This window comes from Jaculus jaculus, chromosome 12 (assembly GCF_020740685.1).
Source record: "Jaculus jaculus isolate mJacJac1 chromosome 12, mJacJac1.mat.Y.cur, whole genome shotgun sequence".
NCBI lineage: Eukaryota > Metazoa > Chordata > Mammalia > Rodentia > Dipodidae > Jaculus > Jaculus jaculus.
The window spans coordinates 22,419,039-22,438,412 of NC_059113.1; the positions used below are offsets into that span (position 1 = coordinate 22,419,039).

Below are 19,374 nucleotides of genomic sequence, written 5' to 3' on the forward strand. Positions count from 1 at the left end.
TGGTTCCCAGCGGCTGAGATTGTCTGTTCTCTGTCTAGTGGTCTTCTTATCTGACCCCTCCCCCACCAATAAATAATAATGAAAGTGTTAAATTTGAAAAATGTATAAACAGGGTAAATGTGTGTAATTTTCCCTAATTGTTTTGCAACCTTGATGAGTAGACTTATTACAAAACATTGTTTTCTATGATTTACTTGCAGAAATGAAAGAGCCTATCCTTTGGAGAAAGAAAATAAAAGTGCAATTACAAAAAGTCAATTGAGAGAATTGGTGAGAATACCAACACGTGAGACATCCACTTCAGAAATGGACTCTCCTTACGGTCCTGACTCTTCTGGTGGTCCAGATCCTCTTGAGGGTCTGGACACCCATGATGGTCTGGACACTTGTGATGGTCCAGATACGACCACTGTTTCAGATAATGCTGATAGTCCGGACAGCCCTGATGGTACAGACACTTCTGATGGTCCACATAATCCTGATGGTCCAGACATTCCTGATGGTCCAGACACTCCTGATGGTGCGGATATTCCTGTTGGTTCAGATAATCCTCATGATCCGGACACTCCCGATGGTCCAGACACTCCTTACAGTCTGGGCACTTCTGATGATCCTGATCCCTCTGATGTTCCTGATACTTCTGAGGGGCCCAGTACTCCTGTTGGTCCCATAACTTCTGATGGTTGCAGTACTTCTGAGAGTCCCCGTGTTTCTCATGGTCCCAATGCTCAGGATGGTCCTGAATCTCCTGCTCCTCTTGCTGCCCTTCTGGATCGTGCTATTTCTGAGGAAGCTGAGGTTCCTGCCCCTCTTTCTGTTCCTGCTGATGGTCCCCCATCTCCTAATGCTGCTGACTATGATGATGAAGAACATGCTCTACAAGTTGCTAAAGTCGTTCCCGCTAAGGAGAAAAATGATAAGTAAGATGATCGCAATAATTTAGGCTAGATAATTATTCTTTGCCAAGAAAGTTTCCGTCTAATTTGGGCTCATTTTTTTTTAATTTTTATTAACATTTTCCATGATTATAAAATATATCCCATGGTAATTCCCTCCCTCCCCACCCCCACACTTTCCCGTTTGAAATTCCATTCTCCATCATATTACCTCCCCATTACAATCATTGTAATTACATATATACAATATCAACCTATTAAGTAGCCTCCTCCCTTCCTTTCTCCACCCTTTATGTCTCCTTTTCAACTTACTGGCCTCTGCTACTAAGTATTTTCATTTTCACGCAGAAGCCCAGTCATCTGTAGCTAGGATCCACATATGAGAGAGAACATGTGGCGCTTGGCTTTCTGGGCCTGGGTTACCTGACTTAGTATAATACTTTCCAGGTCCATCCATTTTTCTGCAAATTTCATAACTTCATTTTTCTTTACCGCTGAGTAGAACTCCACTGTATAAATGTACCACATCTTCATTATCCACTCATCTGTTGAGGGACATCTAGGCTGGTTCCATTTCCCAGCTATTATAAATTGAGCAGCAATAAACATGGTTGAGCATGTACTTCTAAGGAAATGAGATGAGTCCTTTGGATATATGCCTAGGAGCGCTATAGCTGGGTCATATGGTAGATCAATCTCTAGCTGCTTTAGGAACCTCCACACTGTTTTCCACAATGGCTGGACCAGATTGCATTCCCACCAGCAGTGCAGAAGGGTTCCTTTTTTTCCACATCCCCGCCAACATTTATGATCATTTGTTTTCATGATGGTGGCCATTCTGACAGGAGTGAGATGGAATCTCAATGTAGTTTTAATCTGCATTTCCCTGATGACTAGTGACGTAGAACATTTTTTAAGATGCTTATATGCCATTCGTATTTCTTCCTTTGAGAACTCTCTATTTAGCTCCATAGCCCATTTTTTGATTGGCTTGTTTGATTCCTTATTATTTAACTTTTTGAGTTCTTTGTATATCCTAGATATTAATCCTCTATCAGATATATAGCTGGCGAAGATTTTTTCCCATTCTGTAGGTTGCCTCTTTGCTTTTTTCACTGTGTCCTTTGCGGTGCAAAATCTTTGTAATTTCATTAGGTCCCAGTGGTTAATCTGTGGTTTTATTGCCTGAGCAATTGGGGTTGTATTCAGAAAGTCTTTGCCAAGACCAATATGTTGAAGGGTTTCCCCTACTTTTTCCTCTAGCAGTTTCAAAGTTTCCGGTCTGATGTTAAGGTCTTTAATCCATTTGGACTTAATTCTTGTGCATGGCGAGAGAGAAGAATCGATTTTCATCCTTCTGCAGATATTTATCCAGTTTTCAAAACACCATTTGCTGAAGAGGCTGTCTCTTCTCCAATGAGTATTTTTGGCATTTTTATCGAATATCAGGTGGCTATAGCTACTTGGGCTTACATCTGGGTCCTCTATTCTGTTCCACTGATCTACATGTCTGTTTTTGTGCCAGTACCATGCTGTTTTTGTTACTATGGCTCTGTAGTATAGGTTAAAATCAGGTATGGTGATACCACCAGCCTCTTTTTTGTTGCTCAGTATTATTTTAGATATTCGAGGTTTTTTGTGATTCCAAATGAAGTTTTGGATTGTTTTTTCTATTTCCATGAAGAAAGCCTTTGGAATTTTGATGGGGATTGCATTAAATGTGTAGATTGCTTTAGGTAAGATTGCCATTTTCACGATATTGATTCTTCCAATCCAGGAACAAGGGTTGTTTCTCCACTTTCTAGTGTCTTCTGCAATTTCTCGCTTGAGTGTTTTAAAGTTCTCATTGTATAGATTCTTTACTTCCTTGGTTAGGTTTATTCCAAGGTATTTTATTTTTTTTGATGCAATTGTGAATGGGAGTGATTCTCTGATTTCATCCTCTGTGTGTTTGTTGTTAGCATATATGAAGGCTACTGATTTCTGTGTATTTATTTTGTATCCTGCTACATTGCTGTAGGTTTTGATCAGCTCTAACAGCTTGCTAGTAGACTCTTTAGGGTCCTTTATGTATAGAATCATGTCATCTGCAAATAATGATAACTTGATTTCTTCCTTTCCAATTTGTATCCCTTTTATGTGTGTCTCTTGCCTTATTGCTATAGCCAAGACTTCCAAAAGTATATTAAATAGAAGTGGGGACAGTGGACACCCTTGTCTTGTTCCTGATTTTAGTGGAAAAGCTTCCAGTTTTTCCCCATTTAGTAATATGTTGGCTGTAGGCTTGTCATAAATAGCCTTTATTATATTGAGATATGTTCCTTCTATTCCCAGTCTCTGTAGGACTTTTATCATGAAGGGATGTTGGATTTTGTCAAATGCTTTCTCTGCGTCTAATGAGATGATCATGTGATTTTTGTCCTTCAACCCGTTTATGTAATGTATTACATTTATAGATTTGCGTATGTTGAACCATCCCTGTATCTCTGGGATAAAGCCTACTTGGTCAGGGTGAATGATCTTTTTGATATACTCTTGTATTCTGTTTGCCAATATTTTGTTGAGAATTTTTGCATGTATGTTCATGAGGGAGATTGGTCTGTAATTTTCTTTTTTTGTTCTATCTTTGCCTGGTTTTGGTATCAGGGTGATGCTGGCCTCATAGAAGGAGTTTGGTAGAATTCCTTCTTTTTCTATGTCCTGGAAAAGCTTAAGAAGCAATGGTGTTAGCTCTTCCTTAAAAGTCTGGTAAAATTCAGCAGTGAATCCATCCGGGCCTGGGCTTTTTTTAGTTGGGAGATTATTGATAAATGTTCGGATCTCCATGTTTGTTATAGGTCTATTTAAGTGATTAATCTCATTTTGATTTAATTTAGGTAGGTCATATAGATCAAGGAAATCATCCATTTCTTTCAGATTTTCATACTTTGTGGAGTATATGCTTTTATAGTATGTCCCTATGATTTTTTGAATTTCTCTGGAATCTGTTGTGATGTTACCTTGTTCATCTCTGATTTTATTAATTTGTGTCTCTTCTCTCTTTCTTTTGGTCAGATTTGCTAAGGGTTTATCAATCTTGTTTATCCTTTCAAAGAACCAACTCTTTGTTTCATTAATTCTTTGGATTGTTCTTTTTGTTTCTATCTCATTAATTTCTGCCCTAATCTTTATTATTTCTTCCCGTCTACTAATTTTTGGTTTGCCTTGTTCTTCTTTTTCCAAGGCTTTAAGGCGAAGCATTAGGTCGTTTACTTGCGACCTTTCTAATTTCTTAATATAGGCACTTAAGGCTATAATTTTACCTCTTAGAACTGCCTTCATTGTGTCCCAGAGATTTTGGTATGTTGTGTTCTCATTATCATTTGACTCTATAAAGTTTTTGATTTCCTTTTTGATTTCTTCATTGACCCACTCATCATTTAGTAGTGTATTGTTTAGTTTCCATGATTTTGTGTATGCTCTATAGCCTTTCTTGCTACTGATTTGTAGTTTAATTCCATTGTGGTCAGATAGAATGCAAGGAATTATTTCAATTTTCCTGAATTTGTTAAGATTTGCTTTGTGTCCTAATATATGGTCTATTTTAGAGAATGTTCCATGTGCTGCTGAAAAGAATGTATATTCTGCAGCCTTTGGATGAAATGTCCTGTATATATCTGTTAGGTCCATTCCTTCTATGACCTCATTTAGTCCAGATGCCTCTCTGTTTATTCTTTCCCTGGATGACCTGTCAATTGATGAGAGTGGGGTGTTAAAGTCACCCACCACCACTGTGTTTGGTGTTATCTGTGACCTTAGTTCTAATAGTGTTTGTTTGACGAATTTGGGAGCCCCCATGTTAGGTGCATATATGTTTAGGATTGTAATGTCCTCCTGTTGGAGTGTGCCCTTAATCAATATAAAGTGACCTTCCTTATCTTTCTTGACTAACGTCGGACTAAAGTCTACCCTGTCTGGTATTAGGATAGCAACCCCTGCTTGTTTTCTAGGCCCATTTGCTTGAAACACCGTCTTCCAACCTTTCACCCTAAGATAATGTCTATCCTTTGTAGAAAGGTGAGTTTCTTGGAGACGACAAATTGTAGGATCCTGCTTTTTAACCCAGTCTGCAAATCTATGTCTTTTCGTTGGGGCATTGAGACCGTTGATATTAAGAGATATTATTGAAAGGTGTGTATTTATGTTTGCCATTTGTGTGTGTGTGTGTGTGTGTGTTACTGGTTCTACCTGTGCTCTCTTCTGTTAACTGGTATTTGAGTATAGCTTGTTTTTTCTAGGTTCCTTATATGTGTGCTTTTCCTTTTGTTCAGCATGGAGGATTCTATCAAGTATTTTCTGTAGAGCTGGTTTTGTCTTCAAATACTCCTTTAACCTGCTTTTGTCATGGAATGTCTTTATTTCTCCATCTATTTGAATGGATAACTTTGCAGGATAAAGTAACCTTGTGGTTGGCAGTTGTTATCTTTCAGAACTTGGAATATATCACTCCAAGCCCTTCTGGCTTTAAAAGTTTGTGTTGAATAATCTGCTGTAATCCTGATGGGCTTGCTTTTGTAGGTAACTTGATTTTTCTCTCTAACTGCTTTCAATATTTTTTCTTTGGTTTGTGTGTTTGGAAGTATGATTATAATATGGCGAGGAGAGGCTCTCTCTGGGTTTTGTCTGGCTGGGGTTCTAAAGGCTTCCTGTATCTGTATTGGCACCTCTTTCCCAATTTGGGGGAAATTTTCCTCTATGATTTTGTTGAAGATGCCTACTATGCCTCTGGAGTGGAGTTCTTCTCCTTCTACTATGCCCTGAATTCTTATATTGGATCTTTTCATAGTGTCCTGAATATCTTGAAATTCCCACTCATACTTTTCTATAAGTTTGTCTTTCTCTTTGTTGGACTGCATTAGGTCTGCCACCTGGTCTTCTAGCTTAGATATTCTGTCCTCTCCCTCATCCATCCTACTGGTGAGATTTTCTACAGAGTTTTTTATTTCATTAATTGTGTTCTTCATTGCTAGTAATTCTGACTGGTTTTTTTTTTATTATTTCTATTTCCCTATTTATGTATTGTATTGCCTTCTTTATTTCATTAAATTGGTGTCCTGCCTCTTCTTTGATTCCTTTGATTTCCTCTTTGATTTCCTCTTTGATTTCTTCTTTGATTGTTTTCATGTGTTCTTTGACCTCTTTGAACATATTTATAATTATTCTTTTGAACTCTTTCTCAGGCATTTCCTCTAACTCTTTCTCACTGGAGGACATTACTGATGCATTAATACTTTTAGGTGGATTTATATCGTCTTGCTTTTTAGTGTTTCTTGTGTTATAATGTATATATTTTTGCATCTTGGATTAAGTTAATGCTTGGATTTTCTAGCTAGCTGTGTATTCTTAGCTGTATCAATTGATTTGATGTAATATATTTTCAGGGTAGGACCTTAAGGTATTAGGTGTGGCTCTTAAGACTTTCAGAGTATCTACAAAGATGTTCTTAGCGGTTGAGTTTCCCTGCTTTAGGAGTATTCAAGCAGGCTGAGTGGAATAAAATACAGGTAGATTCTAAAGTTTAACTAAACACTGTACACATTCAATCAAAAACAGCCCCGAGTATGTATGCAAGAGTAGTTAGTATAATGTCCAGATCCTCTATCAACAAAGAGGTTTAGATTTCTGGTCTGTTGAGGGATCCAAGTCAGCTTGTGACCAAGTGAGACCCTTCCCTGGTGCAATCCCAGTTACCTTGGGTGATTTTGGTCTCAGTCAAGTTGCTGCCAGGGTCATCGGGCTGCTGTTCTGATTTCTGGAGCTGGGCACTTGCTTTTCCTACGGTGCAAACCGAGTCGCTGCTGCTGCCGTAGCTGCCACCACCGGGGCCACCACCGGGGCCACCACCGCTGCTGAAGCTGCCGCTGCCGTGTCCACCGCCGCTGCTCCCCCCCGAAGCCGCTGCTGTGGGATCTGCCGCCGCTGCCGCTCCTGTGTCCGCTGCTGCTGGGGCCGCTGGTACCGGTGCTGGAGCCGCTGAAGTTGCTGCCGAACTCTGCTCCTGCTTGGGTCCCGCTGTCAGCCCAAGTTGGCGTGGCCGGGTCCCGGGCCGCTGCTGTGTTCGCTGGAGCTGGCTTCATGCGTTGAGGGAGGGGAGGGAGCCGCGGCTGCTCTGGATCTCTCACTGCTCCACGTGTTCTTCTACCTCGCGGTCTTCTCCTCCGCTGCTCGCTGCCGCTCTCCCCTCACGTTTCCGAGTTGCGGAGAGCGCGGTGTGAGGGGAAAATCCCGCACCTGGCTTTTCCTGCGGCTCGAGCCGAGAGTCTGGCGGCTTTCTTCTGCGCCGCGGCCGAGCTGCCGGGGCCGTTTTTCCGCCTGTGCAGGCTCTGGATGATCAATAACTCTTCTACTTCTCCACTGCCGCCTCAATTTCCTATACACCTCACTTTTTAGTAAAAGTGTGTATTTTGCTGAGTTTTTTTGGTCGTTTTCCCCCCTAGGCTGCTTTGGCGTGGTACCTACGCCGCCATCTTAACCGGAATTCCCCTGGGCTCATTTTTATGATGATTAATTATTAACCACGTAGATGGCTTTTCGGTTAATGTGCTTGCCTGTGAAGCATAACAAATCCTGCTCTGATCTCGAGATCCCATGGAGCCAGGTGCAGTGATGCCAACATGCAATGTCACACATGCACACAAGGGGGCACAGGCGTTTGATGCATGGTCACAGTGGCTCAAGAAACTGGTCTGCCCATTCTCTCTCTGTCTGTCCCTTTCTCCATCTCTCTCAAATTATAAATTACAAAACTTAAAATTTTAAGAAATGTGAAAGGAGAATTTTTCGAATTTTGTCATAATGTTTTGTAACGTTGAGGTGTAGAATTAAGAGACACCATTATTCTGTATGACTACCTTGCAGAAATGAAAGTGCCTGTCCTTTGGAGAAAGTAAACAAACGTGAAATTACAAAAAGTCCATTGAACGAATTGGTGAGAACATCAACACCTAAGACATCTACTGCAGAAATGGACACTTTGATGGAAGTGAACGTTCATCGCGTGTCAGGTGAAGTGCAGCACACAGGAAGTGGCTTAATGATGGAGCTAGGGAATCAAGCCAAGACGGCACGCTTTGTGAACAAGCTACTTTAGCTTCTGAAACACCTCCCAAATCTGTAACGATCTGTTTCTTACTGCATCTACCTGAATTTATAACCATTTTCTGCCTAACATTCTCTGTTAGACTAAGATCAATGAGAGCCAAGATGTGATTTATTCAATAATCTGAGCTATAAAAATACATTACACACAGCTGGGCACCATGCTGCACACCTTTAGGCCCCGCACTTGGGTTGCAGAGGTAGGAGGATGACTTTGAGTTCAAGGCCACCCTGAGAAAACAGTGAATTGCAGGTTAGCCCGGGCTAGAGTGAGACCCTACTTAAAAATAAATTATCTGTATATGTATGTTACACATTATACAAATATCATCAGTAGACATTTCCTCAGAATATGAATGAGGGAAGCTAAAAAGGCATATTACACACACATAAAAATGACTCATATATTATTTACTTCTCCTTTTCTCCATGATACAGAGTCAACTGTCAGATTGGAACGTAATGATCAAGCATTTTCATACAAATGCCTCAGGTAAGTTAAAATTAATGAGAATGATGTAGCTACAAACGTAATCTAGAAGTATCGAAACCTAAAATTTTGTTACAAATAAATCCACAACTAGGAATAATTAAAAGGTATAATTACAGTATCCTACCATTTTCTATTCATTGATTGGTTTGTTTGTTTGAAACAGATTGAAAGAGTCAGATATATATATGTATATATATGTATATGGAGAGAGAGAGGGAGAGAAAGAGAGAGAGAGAGACACGGGCACAGAGAGATTGAGATTGGGGGATCTAGAGCCTCCAGCCTCTGCCGACGAATTCCACATGCATGCGTCCCCTTGTGAATCAGACTTACATGTGTCCTGAGGAATTGAACCTGTGGATTCCTTGGCTTTGCATGCAAGTGCCTTAACTGCTAACCCATCTGTGCACCCCAAATTCTCCTACTTTTAAATGCCTAGTTGTTCTTACTGCAGAAATGAAAGGGTACACTCCCTGTACTGAGTTCATGTTGTTTTTTGTTTTTGTCTGTTTGGTTTTGGCTTTTCAAAGTAAGGTTTTTCTATAGCCATGGCTGACTTGGAATGCACCATGTGGTGTCTCAGGGTGGCCTGAAACTCACAGTCATCCTCCTAGCTCTACCTCCAAACTGCTGGGATTAAAGGAGTGTGCCACAAAATCCAACCCTATTATGTGTGTGTGTGCCTATACCCTATTTTTTTCCTATCATCAGTAGATAGATGTCTAAGGAGATATTACCCTTTAATTTTTAGCAGAGTGGATTGAAGACCATGAGATGGAATCTGGAGGTGTTGATAAAAGTTCTCAAAAGAATCCATTTGGCTACCTAGGTGTTGTGCAGGACGCCTTTGATTTCTGCAAATGGGAGTGGGACGTGGGAGGATCTCTGTGAGTTTGAGTACAACCAGAGTGTACGTAGTGAATCACAGGTCAACCAGAGCTGAGAGCAAGATCCAACCTTGCCAAAGAAAAGAAAACAAAATAAAAAATCCATGAAAATAGAAAGCAGGCCATGGTGAGGAAAGAAACAATGGTACAAATGAGTATGGGGTTGAACAGAGGGTTGATATAACAAAAACATACCTATTTTGCAAAACACATTGAAATCTAATTCATCTCCCTGTATCTGATCATGTTTAGTCATTTAATTCGGACTGGAATTGCAGGTGACTGCATTTTCTGGAGTAGTATGCAAAAGCAGTATCTTAATGGAATTCAACATGCAAATGATGTGCTGACATGAAAGTATCAGGAATGGAGGTTTACCCTTCAACTATGTAATTAACAACATTCAGACAACACTAGAGAGAAATGTCTAATTCTTTGTGCTTTTTGTTATGAGTAGCAATGACTTTAAATGAAGACATGGCTTAGCGGTTAAGTGTTTGCATTTGAAGCCTAAGAAATCCTGTTCCCCTCCAGGTCTCACATGCAGATGCAGTGAGTTAAGCATGCACCGTTGCGCATGCACACAAGGCCAAGGGTGCATCTGGCATTGGTTCCCAGTGGCTGAGATTGTCTGTTCTCTGTCTAGTGGTCTTCCTATCTGACCCCTCCCCCACCAAAAAATAATAAAGAAAGTGTTAAATTTGAAAAATGTATAAACAGGGTAAATGTGTGTAATTTTCCCTAATTGTTTTGCAACCTTGATGAGTAGATATTACAAAACATTGTTTTCTATGATTAACTTGCAGAAATGAAAGAGCCTATCCTTTGGAGAAAGGAAATAAAAGTGCAATTACAAAACGTCAATTGAGAGAATTGGTGAGAATACCAACACGTGAGACATCCACTTCAGAAATGGACTCTCCTTACACTCCTGACTCTTCTGGTGGTACAGATCCTCTTGATGGTCTGGACACGCATGATGGTCTGGACACTTGTGATGGTCCAGATACGACCACTGTTTCAGATAATCTTGATGGTCCTGACAGCCCTGATGGTACAGACACTTCTGATGGTCCACATAATGCTGATGGTCCAGACATTCCTGATGGACCAGACACTACTGATGGTGCGGATATTCCTGTTGGTTCAGATAATCCTCATGATCCGGACACTCCAGATGGTCCAGACACTCCTTACAGTCTGGGCACTTCTGATGATCCTGATCCCTCTGATGTTCCTGATACTTCTGAGGGGCCCAGTACTCCTGTTGGTCCCATAACTTCTGATGGTTGCAGTACTTCTGAGAGTCCCCGAGTTTCTCATGGTCCCAATGCTCAGGATGGTCCTGAATCTCCTGCTCCTCTTGCTGCCCTTCTGGATCCTGCTATTTCTGCGGAAGCTGATGTTCCTGCCCCTCTTTCTGTTCCTGCCGATGGCCCCGCATCTCCTAATGCTGCTGACTATGATGATGAAGAACATGCTCTACAAGTTGCTAAAGTCGTTCACACTAAGGAGAAAAATGATAAGTAAGATGATGGCAATAATTTAGGCTAGATAATTATTCTTTGCCAAGAAAGCTTCCGTCTAATTTGGGCTCATTTTTATGATGATTAATTATTAACCACATATATGGCTATTTGGTTAAGGTGCTTGCCTGTGAAGCATAAGAAATCCTGCTCTGATCTCGAGATCCCATGGAGCCAGGTGCAGTGATGCAAACATGCAATGTCACACATGCGCACAAGAAGGCACAGGCGTTTGATGCATGGTCACAGTGGCTCAAGAAACTGGTCTGCCCATTCTCTCTCTGTCTGTCCCTTTCTCCATCTCTCTCAAATTATAAATTACAAAACTTAAAATTTTAAGTAATGTGAAAGAGGAATTTTTGGAATTTTGTCATAATGTTTTGTAACGTTGAGGTGTAGAATTAATAGACCACATTATTCTGTATGACTACCTTGCAGAAATGAAAGTGCCTGTCCTTTGGAGAAAGTAAACAAACGTGAAATTACAAAAAGTCCATTGAAAAAATTGGTGAGGCCATCAACACCTAAGACATCTACTGCAGAAATGGACAAATTGATGGAAGTGAACGGTCATCCCTTGTCAGGTGAAGTCCAGGACACAGGGAGCAGGCTTAATGATGGAGCTAGGGAGTCAAGTCAAGACGGCACGCTTTGTGAACAAGCTACTGTAGCTTCCTAAACACCTCCCAAATATGTAACGATCTGTTTGTTAATGCATCTTCCTGAATTTATAACCATTTCCTGCCTAGCATTCTCTGTTAGACTAAGATCAATGAGAGCCAAGATGTGATCTATTCAATTATCTGAGCTTTAAAAATACATTACACACCGCTGGACCCATGGTGCACACCTTAATTCCCAGCACTTGGGATGCAGAGGTAGGAGGATGACTTTGAGTTCAAGGCCACCCTGAGAAAACAGTGAATTGCAGCTTAGCCCGGGCTAGAGTGATACCCTCCTTAAAAAACAAGTTGTCTGTATATGTATGTTACACATTATACAAACATCATCTTTAGACATTTCCTCATGAATATGAATGAGGGAGGCTGGAGAGAAGGCTTAGCGGTTAAGCGCTTGCCTGTGAAACCTAAGGACCCCGGTTCGAGGCTCGGTTCCCTAAGTCCCACGTTAACCAGATAGACAAGGGGGAGCACGCGTCTGGAGTTCGTCTGCAGAGGCTGGAAGCCTTGGTGCGCCCATTCTCTCTCTCTCTCCCTCTATCTGTCCTTTCCTCTGTGTCTGTCGCTGTCAAATAAATAAAATAAATATTTAAATAAAATAAAATATTTAAAAAAATTCTGGCTTCCATTAAAAAAAAAAAAGAATATGAATGAGGGAATCTAAAAATGCATATTACACACACATAAAAATGACTCATATATTATTTCCTTCTGCTTTTCTCCATGATACAGAGTCCACTATCAGATTGGAACGTAATGATCATGCATTTCCTTACAAATATCTAAGGTAAGTTAAAATTATTGGAATTATGTAGCTACGAACGTAATTCTAGAAGTGTCGAAACCTAAAGTTTTGTTACAAATAAATCCAAAACTAGGAATAATGAAAAGGTATAATTACAGTATCGTACCGTTTTCTATTCATTGATTGGTTTATTTGTTTGAAACAGATTGAAAGAGTCTGATATATATATGTATATATATGTATATCGAGAGAGAGTGGGAGAGAAAGAGAGAGAGACACGTGCATAGAGATATTGAGATTGGGGGATCTAGGGCCTCCAGCCTCTGCCGACGAATTCCACATGCATGTGTCCCCTTGTGAATCAGACTTACATGAGTCCTGAGGAGTTCACCCTGTGGATTCCTTGGCTTTGCATGCAAGTGCCTTAACTGCTAAGCCATCTGTGCACCCCAAATACTCCTACTTTTTAATGCCTAGTTGTTCTTACTCCAGAAATGAAAGGGTACACTCCCTGTACTGAGTTCATGTTGTTTTTTGTTTGTTTCTGTTTGGTTTTGGCTTTTCAAAGTAAGGTTTCTCTATAGCCCAGGCTGACTTGGAATGCACCATGTGGTGTCTCAGGGTGGCCTGAAACTCACAGTCATCCTCCTAGCTCTACCTCCAAACTGCTGGGATTAAAGGAGTGTGCCACAAAATCCAACCCTATCATGTGTGTGTGTGCCTATACCCTATTTTTTCCTATCATCAGGAGATACATGTCTAAGGAGATATTACCCTTTAGTTTTTAGTAGAGTGGATTGGAGACCATGAGATGGAATCTGGAGGTGTTGATAAAAGTTCTCAAAGGAATCCATACAGGACACCGTTGATTCCTGCAAATGGGATTGGGAGGTAGGAGGGTCTCTGTGAGTTTGAGTACAACCTTTGTGTACGTAGGGAATCACAGATCAACCTGAGCTGAGAGCAAGATCCAACCTTGCCAAACAAAACAAAACAAATTAAAACATCCATGAAAATAGAAAGCAGGCCATGGTGGGGCAAAGAAACAATGGTACAAATGAGTATGGGTTTGAACAGAGGGTTGATATAACGAAAACATACCTAGTTTGCAAAACACATTGAAATCTAATTCATCTCCCTGTATCTGATCATGTTTAGTCAGTCATTTCGGACTGTTATTGGAGGTCACTGAGTATTCTGGAGTAGTATGCAAAAGCAGTATCTTAATGGAATTCAACATGCAAATGATGTGCTGACATGAAAGTATCAGGAATGGAGGTTTAGATTTCAATTATGTAATTAACAACATTCAGACAACACTTTAGAGAAATGTGTCATTCTTTGTGCTTTTTATTATGAGTAGCAATAACTTTACAATGAACACATGGCTCAGCGGTTAAATGTTTGCCTTTGAAGCCTAAGAAAACCTGTTCCCCTCCGGGTCTCACATGCAGATGCAGTGAGTTAAGCATGCACTGTTCCACATGCACACAAGGCCAAGGGTGCATCTGGCATTAGTTCTCAGTGGCTGAGAGACCTAGATTGTCTGTTCTCTGTCTAGTGGTCTTTTTATCTGACTCCCCCCACAAATAAATAATAATGAAAGTGTTAAATTTGAAAAATATATAAACAGGGTAAATGTGTGTAATTTTCCCTAATTGTTTTGCGACCTTGATGAGTAGAGTTATTAGAAAGCATTGTTTTCTATGATTAACTTACAGAAAGAAAAGAGCCTATCCATTGGGAAAAGGAAATAAAAGTGCAATTACAAAAAGTCAATTGAGAGAATTGGTGAGCATACCAACACCTGAGACATCCACTGCAGGAATGGACTCAATGATGGAAATCAACAGTCTTTCCGCATCAGGTGAACTCCAGGAGCACATTGGGAGCAGGCTCTGCGAGGGAGCTCCTGACACAAGCCAGGATGGCAGCCTTTGCGAACTAGCATCTTTAGCTTCTAAAACATCTACCCAGCCCATTATGATCTGTTTCGTACAGGATCTACTTGATTTTATACCTATTATTTATCAAGTATGTTCCATTAGCTAAGCTACATGAGAGCAAGGTCTCATCTGTTCATTTAGCTATGCTTAAGAAATATGTTGCCCATTGTACACATACCTTCAGTAGACATTTCCTCAGAGTATGAATGAAGGAATGTGAGAATGTATCTTCCACTTACATGAAAGTAGTCTTGTCTTATTTACATTCATTTTCTCCACGAAACAGATTCCACCGTCGGAATGGAAAACAAGTATAAAGTAGTTCCATACAAAAGGCTAAAGGAAGTCAATAATAGTGAAAATGATATAACTGTAATAGGAAATGAAGAAATGGAAAAACATAAAGGTTTCTTGCACTTAAATTGGAAACTAGGAACAGCACATAAGAAACACATTAAAAGGTATAATATCCTCCTTTTATTTGTTTATTTACTTTTTATATTTGAAAGAGAGAGAAAAAGAATCAGATATATATAGAGAGAGACAGTGGGTGTGCCGGAACATTCAGCTGCTACAGACAAATTCCAGATGAATGGGCCCCTTAGCATCAGGCTTACATGTGTCCTGGGGAATTGAACATCTGTTCTTAACCTTTGTAAGCAACTGCAGTTGCTTAGCCATCTGTCTTTGTGCAAGAGTGGGAATGTTGCCAAATTGTCTTGTAATGTAGTGAGAGAATAAAATGGTAGGAATCATTGACTCTTGAATCTCTTAAAGGAGTGAGCCCCCCTGCCCTCTGGCAGAAGAAAAGAAAAGTGAAAACAGTAAGTTCACTACAAGGGAATCCGTGTCTGCATCAACCAGTGAAAGGTCTCCTGTTGAAACGGACACTGCGCAGCAAGCGCAAGTTGACGGCAGTCACGTGCCTGGTGACCTACACCACACCGGGAGAAGGTTAGACCGCCGAATATTCCTTTCGCTCTACAGGAAGTTACACTGCTCGGTTTCTCTGGAAATTGTGCAGATTCGTGTAGTCTTCATTCAAAGTAGGAGGAGGCTCAGCTCCATCACATTGCTGAACAGTGAGGAAGATGGACGCCCGCCACAGGGACGAGCAGGAGCAGTGACGATCGAAGCGTGGCTGTAGCGGATATTGGCACATAACGCCTTAGACACGGTTTCCTCAGAAAAGTATTGGAGAACACATTAGAAAGTGAAGGGAAATAGAGAAATAGAGAAATAAAAAGAAATAAATAGAGAAAATAGAGAAATAAAAAGAAATAGAGAAATAAAAAGGGAAATAGAGATTAAAGGAGTGTGCCACAAAATCCAACCCTATCATGTGTGTGTGTGCCTATACCCTATTTTTTCCTATCATCAGGAGATAGATGTCTAAGGAGATATTACCCTTTAGTTTTTAGTAGAGTGGATTGTTGACCATGAGATGGAATCTGGAGGTGTTGATAAAAGTTCTCAAAGGAATCCATTTGGCTACCCAGGTGTTGTACAGGACGCCTTTGTTTCCTGCAAATGGGATTGGGAGGTAGGAGGATCTCTGTGAGTTTGAGTACAACCTTTGTGTACGTAGGGAATCACAGATGAACCTGAGCTGAGAGCAAGATCCAACCTTGCCAAACAAAACAAAACAAAATAAAACATCCATGAAAATAGAAAGGAGGCCATGGTGGGGCAAAGAAACAATGGTACAAATGAGTATGGGTTTGAACAGAGGGTTGATATAACGAAAACATACCTAGTTTGCAAAACACATTGAAATCTAATTCATCTCCCTGTATCTGATCATGTTTAGTCAGTCATTTCGGACTGGAATTGGAGGTCACTGAGTATTCTGGAGTAGTATGCAAAAGCAGTATCTTAATGGAATTCAACATGCAAATGATGTGCTGACATGAAAGTATCAGGAATGGAGGTTTAGATTTCAATTATGTAATTAACAACATTCCGACAACGCTTTAGAGAAATGAGTCATTCTTTGTGCTTTTTATTATGAGTAGCAATAACTTTACAATGAACACATGGCTCAGCGGTTAAATGTTTGCCTTTGAAGCCTAAGAAAACCTGTTCCCCTCCGGGTCTCACATGCAGATGCAGTGAGTTAAGCATGCACTGTTGCGCATGCACACAAGGCCAAGGGTGCATCTGGCATTAGTTCTCAGTGGCTGAGAGACCTAGATTGTCTGTTCTCTGTCTAGTGGTCTTTTTATCTGACTCCCCCCACAAATAAATAATAATGAAAGTGTTAAATTTGAAAAATGTATAAACAGGGTAAATGTGTGTAATTTTCCCTAATTGTTTTGCGACCTTGATGAGTAGAGTTATTAGAAAGCATTGTTTTCTATGATTAACTTACAGAAAGGAAAGAGCCTATCCATTGGGAAAAGGAAATAAAAGTGCAATTACAAAAAGTCAATTGAGAGAATTGGTGAGCATACCAACACCTGAGACATCCACTGCAGGAATGGACTCAATGATGGAAATCAACAGTCTTTCCGCATCAGGTGAACTCCAGGAGCACATTGGGAGCAGGCTCTGCGAGGGAGCTCCTGACACAAGCCAGGATGGCAGCCTTTGCGAACTAGCATCTTTAGCTTCTAAAACATCTACCCAGCCCATTATGATCTGTTTCGTACAGGATCTACTTGATTTTATACCTATTATTTATCAAGTATGTTCCATTAGCTAAGCTACATGAGAGCAAGGTCTCATCTGTTCATTTAGCTATGCTTAAGAAATATGTTGCCCATTGTACACATACCTTCAGTAGACATTTCCTCAGAGTATGAATGAAGGAATGTGAGAATGTATCTTCCACTTACATGAAAGTAGTCTTGTCTTATTTACATTCATTTTCTCCACGAAACAGATTCCACCGTCGGAATGGAAAACAAGTATAAAGTAGTTCCATACAAACGGCTAAAGGAAGTCAATAATAGTGAAAATGATATAACTGTAATAGGAAATGAAGAAATGGAAAAACATAAAGGTTTCTTGCACTTAAATTGGAAACTAGGAACAGCACATAAGAAACACATTAAAAGGTATAATATCCTCCTTTTATTTGGTTATTTACTTTTTATATTTGAAAGAGAGAGAAAAAGAATCAGATATATATAGAGAGAGACAGTGGGTGTGCCGGAACATTCAGCTGCTACAGACAAATTCCAGATGAATGGGCCCCTTAGCATCAGGTTTACATGTGTCCTGGGGAATTGAACATCTGTTCTTAACCTTTGTAAGCAACTGCAGTTGCTTAGCCATCTGTCTTTGTGCAAGAGTGGGAATGTTGCCAAATTGTCTTGTAATGTAGTGAGAGAATAAAATGGTAGGAATCATTGACTCTTGAATCTCTTAAAGGAGTGAGCCCCCCTGCCCTCTGGCAGAAGAAAAGAAAAGTGAAAACAGTAAGTTCACTACAAGGGAATCCGTGTCTGCATCAACCAGTGAAAGGTCTCCTGTTGAAACGGACACTGCGCAGCAAGCGCAAGTTGACGGCAGTCACGTGCCTGGTGACCTACACCACACCGGGAGAAGGTTAGACCGCCGAATATTCCTTTCGCTCTACAGGAAGTTACACTGCTCGGTTTCTCTGGAAATTGTGCAGATTCGTGTAGTCTTCATTCAAAGTAGGAGGAGGCTCAGCTCCATCACATTGCTGAACAGTGAGGAAGATGGACGCCCGCCACAGGGACGAGCAGGAGCAGTGACGATCGAAGCGTGGCTGTAGCGGATATTGGCACATAACGCCTTAGACACGGTTTCCTCAGAAAAGTATTGGAGAACACATTAGAAAGTGAAGGGAAATAGAGAAATAGAGAAATAAAAAGAAATAAATAGAGAAAATAGAGAAATAAAAAGAAATAGAGAAATAAAAAGGGAAATAGAGATTAAAGGAGTGTGCCACAAAATCCAACCCTATCATGTGTGTGTGTGCCTATACCCTATTTTTTCCTATCATCAGGAGATAGATGTCTAAGGAGATATTACCCTTTAGTTTTTAGTAGAGTGGATTGTTGACCATGAGATGGAATCTGGAGGTGTTGATAAAAGTTCTCAAAGGAATCCATTTGGCTACCCAGGTGTTGTACAGGACGCCTTTGATTCCTGCAAATGGGATTGGGAGGTAGGAGGATCTCTGTGAGTTTGAGTACAACCTTTGTGTACGTAGGGAATCACAGATCAACCTGAGCTGAGAGCAAGATCCAACCTTGCCAAACAAAAGAAAACAAAATAAAACATCCATGAAATTAGAAAGGAGGCCATGGTGGGGCAAAGAAACAATGGTACAAATGAGTATGGGTTTGAACAGAGGGTTGATATAACAAAAACATACCTAGTTTGCAAAACACATTGAAATCTAATTCATCTCCCTGTATCTGATCATGTTTCGTCAGTCATTTCGGACTGGAATTGGAGGTCACTGAGTATTCTGGAGTAGTATGCAAAAGCAGTATCTTAATGGAATTCAACATGCAAATGATGTGCTGACATGAAAGTATCAGGAATGGAGGTTTAGATTTCAATTATGTAATTAACAACATTCCGACAACACTTTAGAGAAATGTGTCATTCTTTGTGCTTTTTATTATGAGTAGCAATAACTTTACAATGAACACATGGCTCAGCGGTTAAATGTTTGCCTTTGAAGCCTAAGAAAACCTGTTCCCCTCCGGGTCTCACATGAAGATGCAGTGAGTTAAGCATGCACTGTTGCGCATGCACACAAGGCCAAGGGTGCATCTGGCATTAGTTCTCAGTGGCTGAGAGACCTAGATTGTCTGTTCTCTGTCTAGTGGTCTTTTTATCTGACTCCCCCCACAAATAAATAATAATGAAAGTGTTAAATTTGAAAAATGTATAAACAGGGTAAATGTGTGTAATTTTCCCTAATTGTTTTGCGACCTTGATGAGTAGAGTTATTAGAAAGCATTGTTTTCTATGATTAACTTACAGAAAGAAAAGAGCCTATCCATTGGGAAAAGGAAATAAAAGTGCAATTACAAAAAGTCAATTGAGAGAATTGGTGAGCATACCAACACCTGAGAC

General features: G+C 40.4%; 1 protein-coding gene across 1 annotated transcript in view; it reads left to right on the plus strand.

The window, feature by feature from the left end:
• Nucleotides 1–19,374, plus strand: part of LOC123453540 (nascent polypeptide-associated complex subunit alpha, muscle-specific form-like) — a 51,617-nt gene that overhangs the window by 24,591 nt on the left and 7,652 nt on the right. The window contains exons 14-25 of the mRNA XM_045130554.1: nucleotides 201–920; nucleotides 7,794–7,939; nucleotides 8,472–8,526; nucleotides 10,220–10,939; nucleotides 11,378–11,523; nucleotides 12,352–12,406; nucleotides 14,086–14,231; nucleotides 14,597–14,771; nucleotides 15,088–15,264; nucleotides 16,684–16,829; nucleotides 17,195–17,369; nucleotides 17,686–17,862. Of these exons, the coding sequence (XP_044986489.1) occupies nucleotides 201–920; nucleotides 7,794–7,939; nucleotides 8,472–8,526; nucleotides 10,220–10,939; nucleotides 11,378–11,523; nucleotides 12,352–12,406; nucleotides 14,086–14,231; nucleotides 14,597–14,771; nucleotides 15,088–15,264; nucleotides 16,684–16,829; nucleotides 17,195–17,369; nucleotides 17,686–17,862 (2,838 nt within the window). The remainder of the gene's footprint in view (nucleotides 1–200; nucleotides 921–7,793; nucleotides 7,940–8,471; nucleotides 8,527–10,219; nucleotides 10,940–11,377; nucleotides 11,524–12,351; nucleotides 12,407–14,085; nucleotides 14,232–14,596; nucleotides 14,772–15,087; nucleotides 15,265–16,683; nucleotides 16,830–17,194; nucleotides 17,370–17,685; nucleotides 17,863–19,374) is intronic.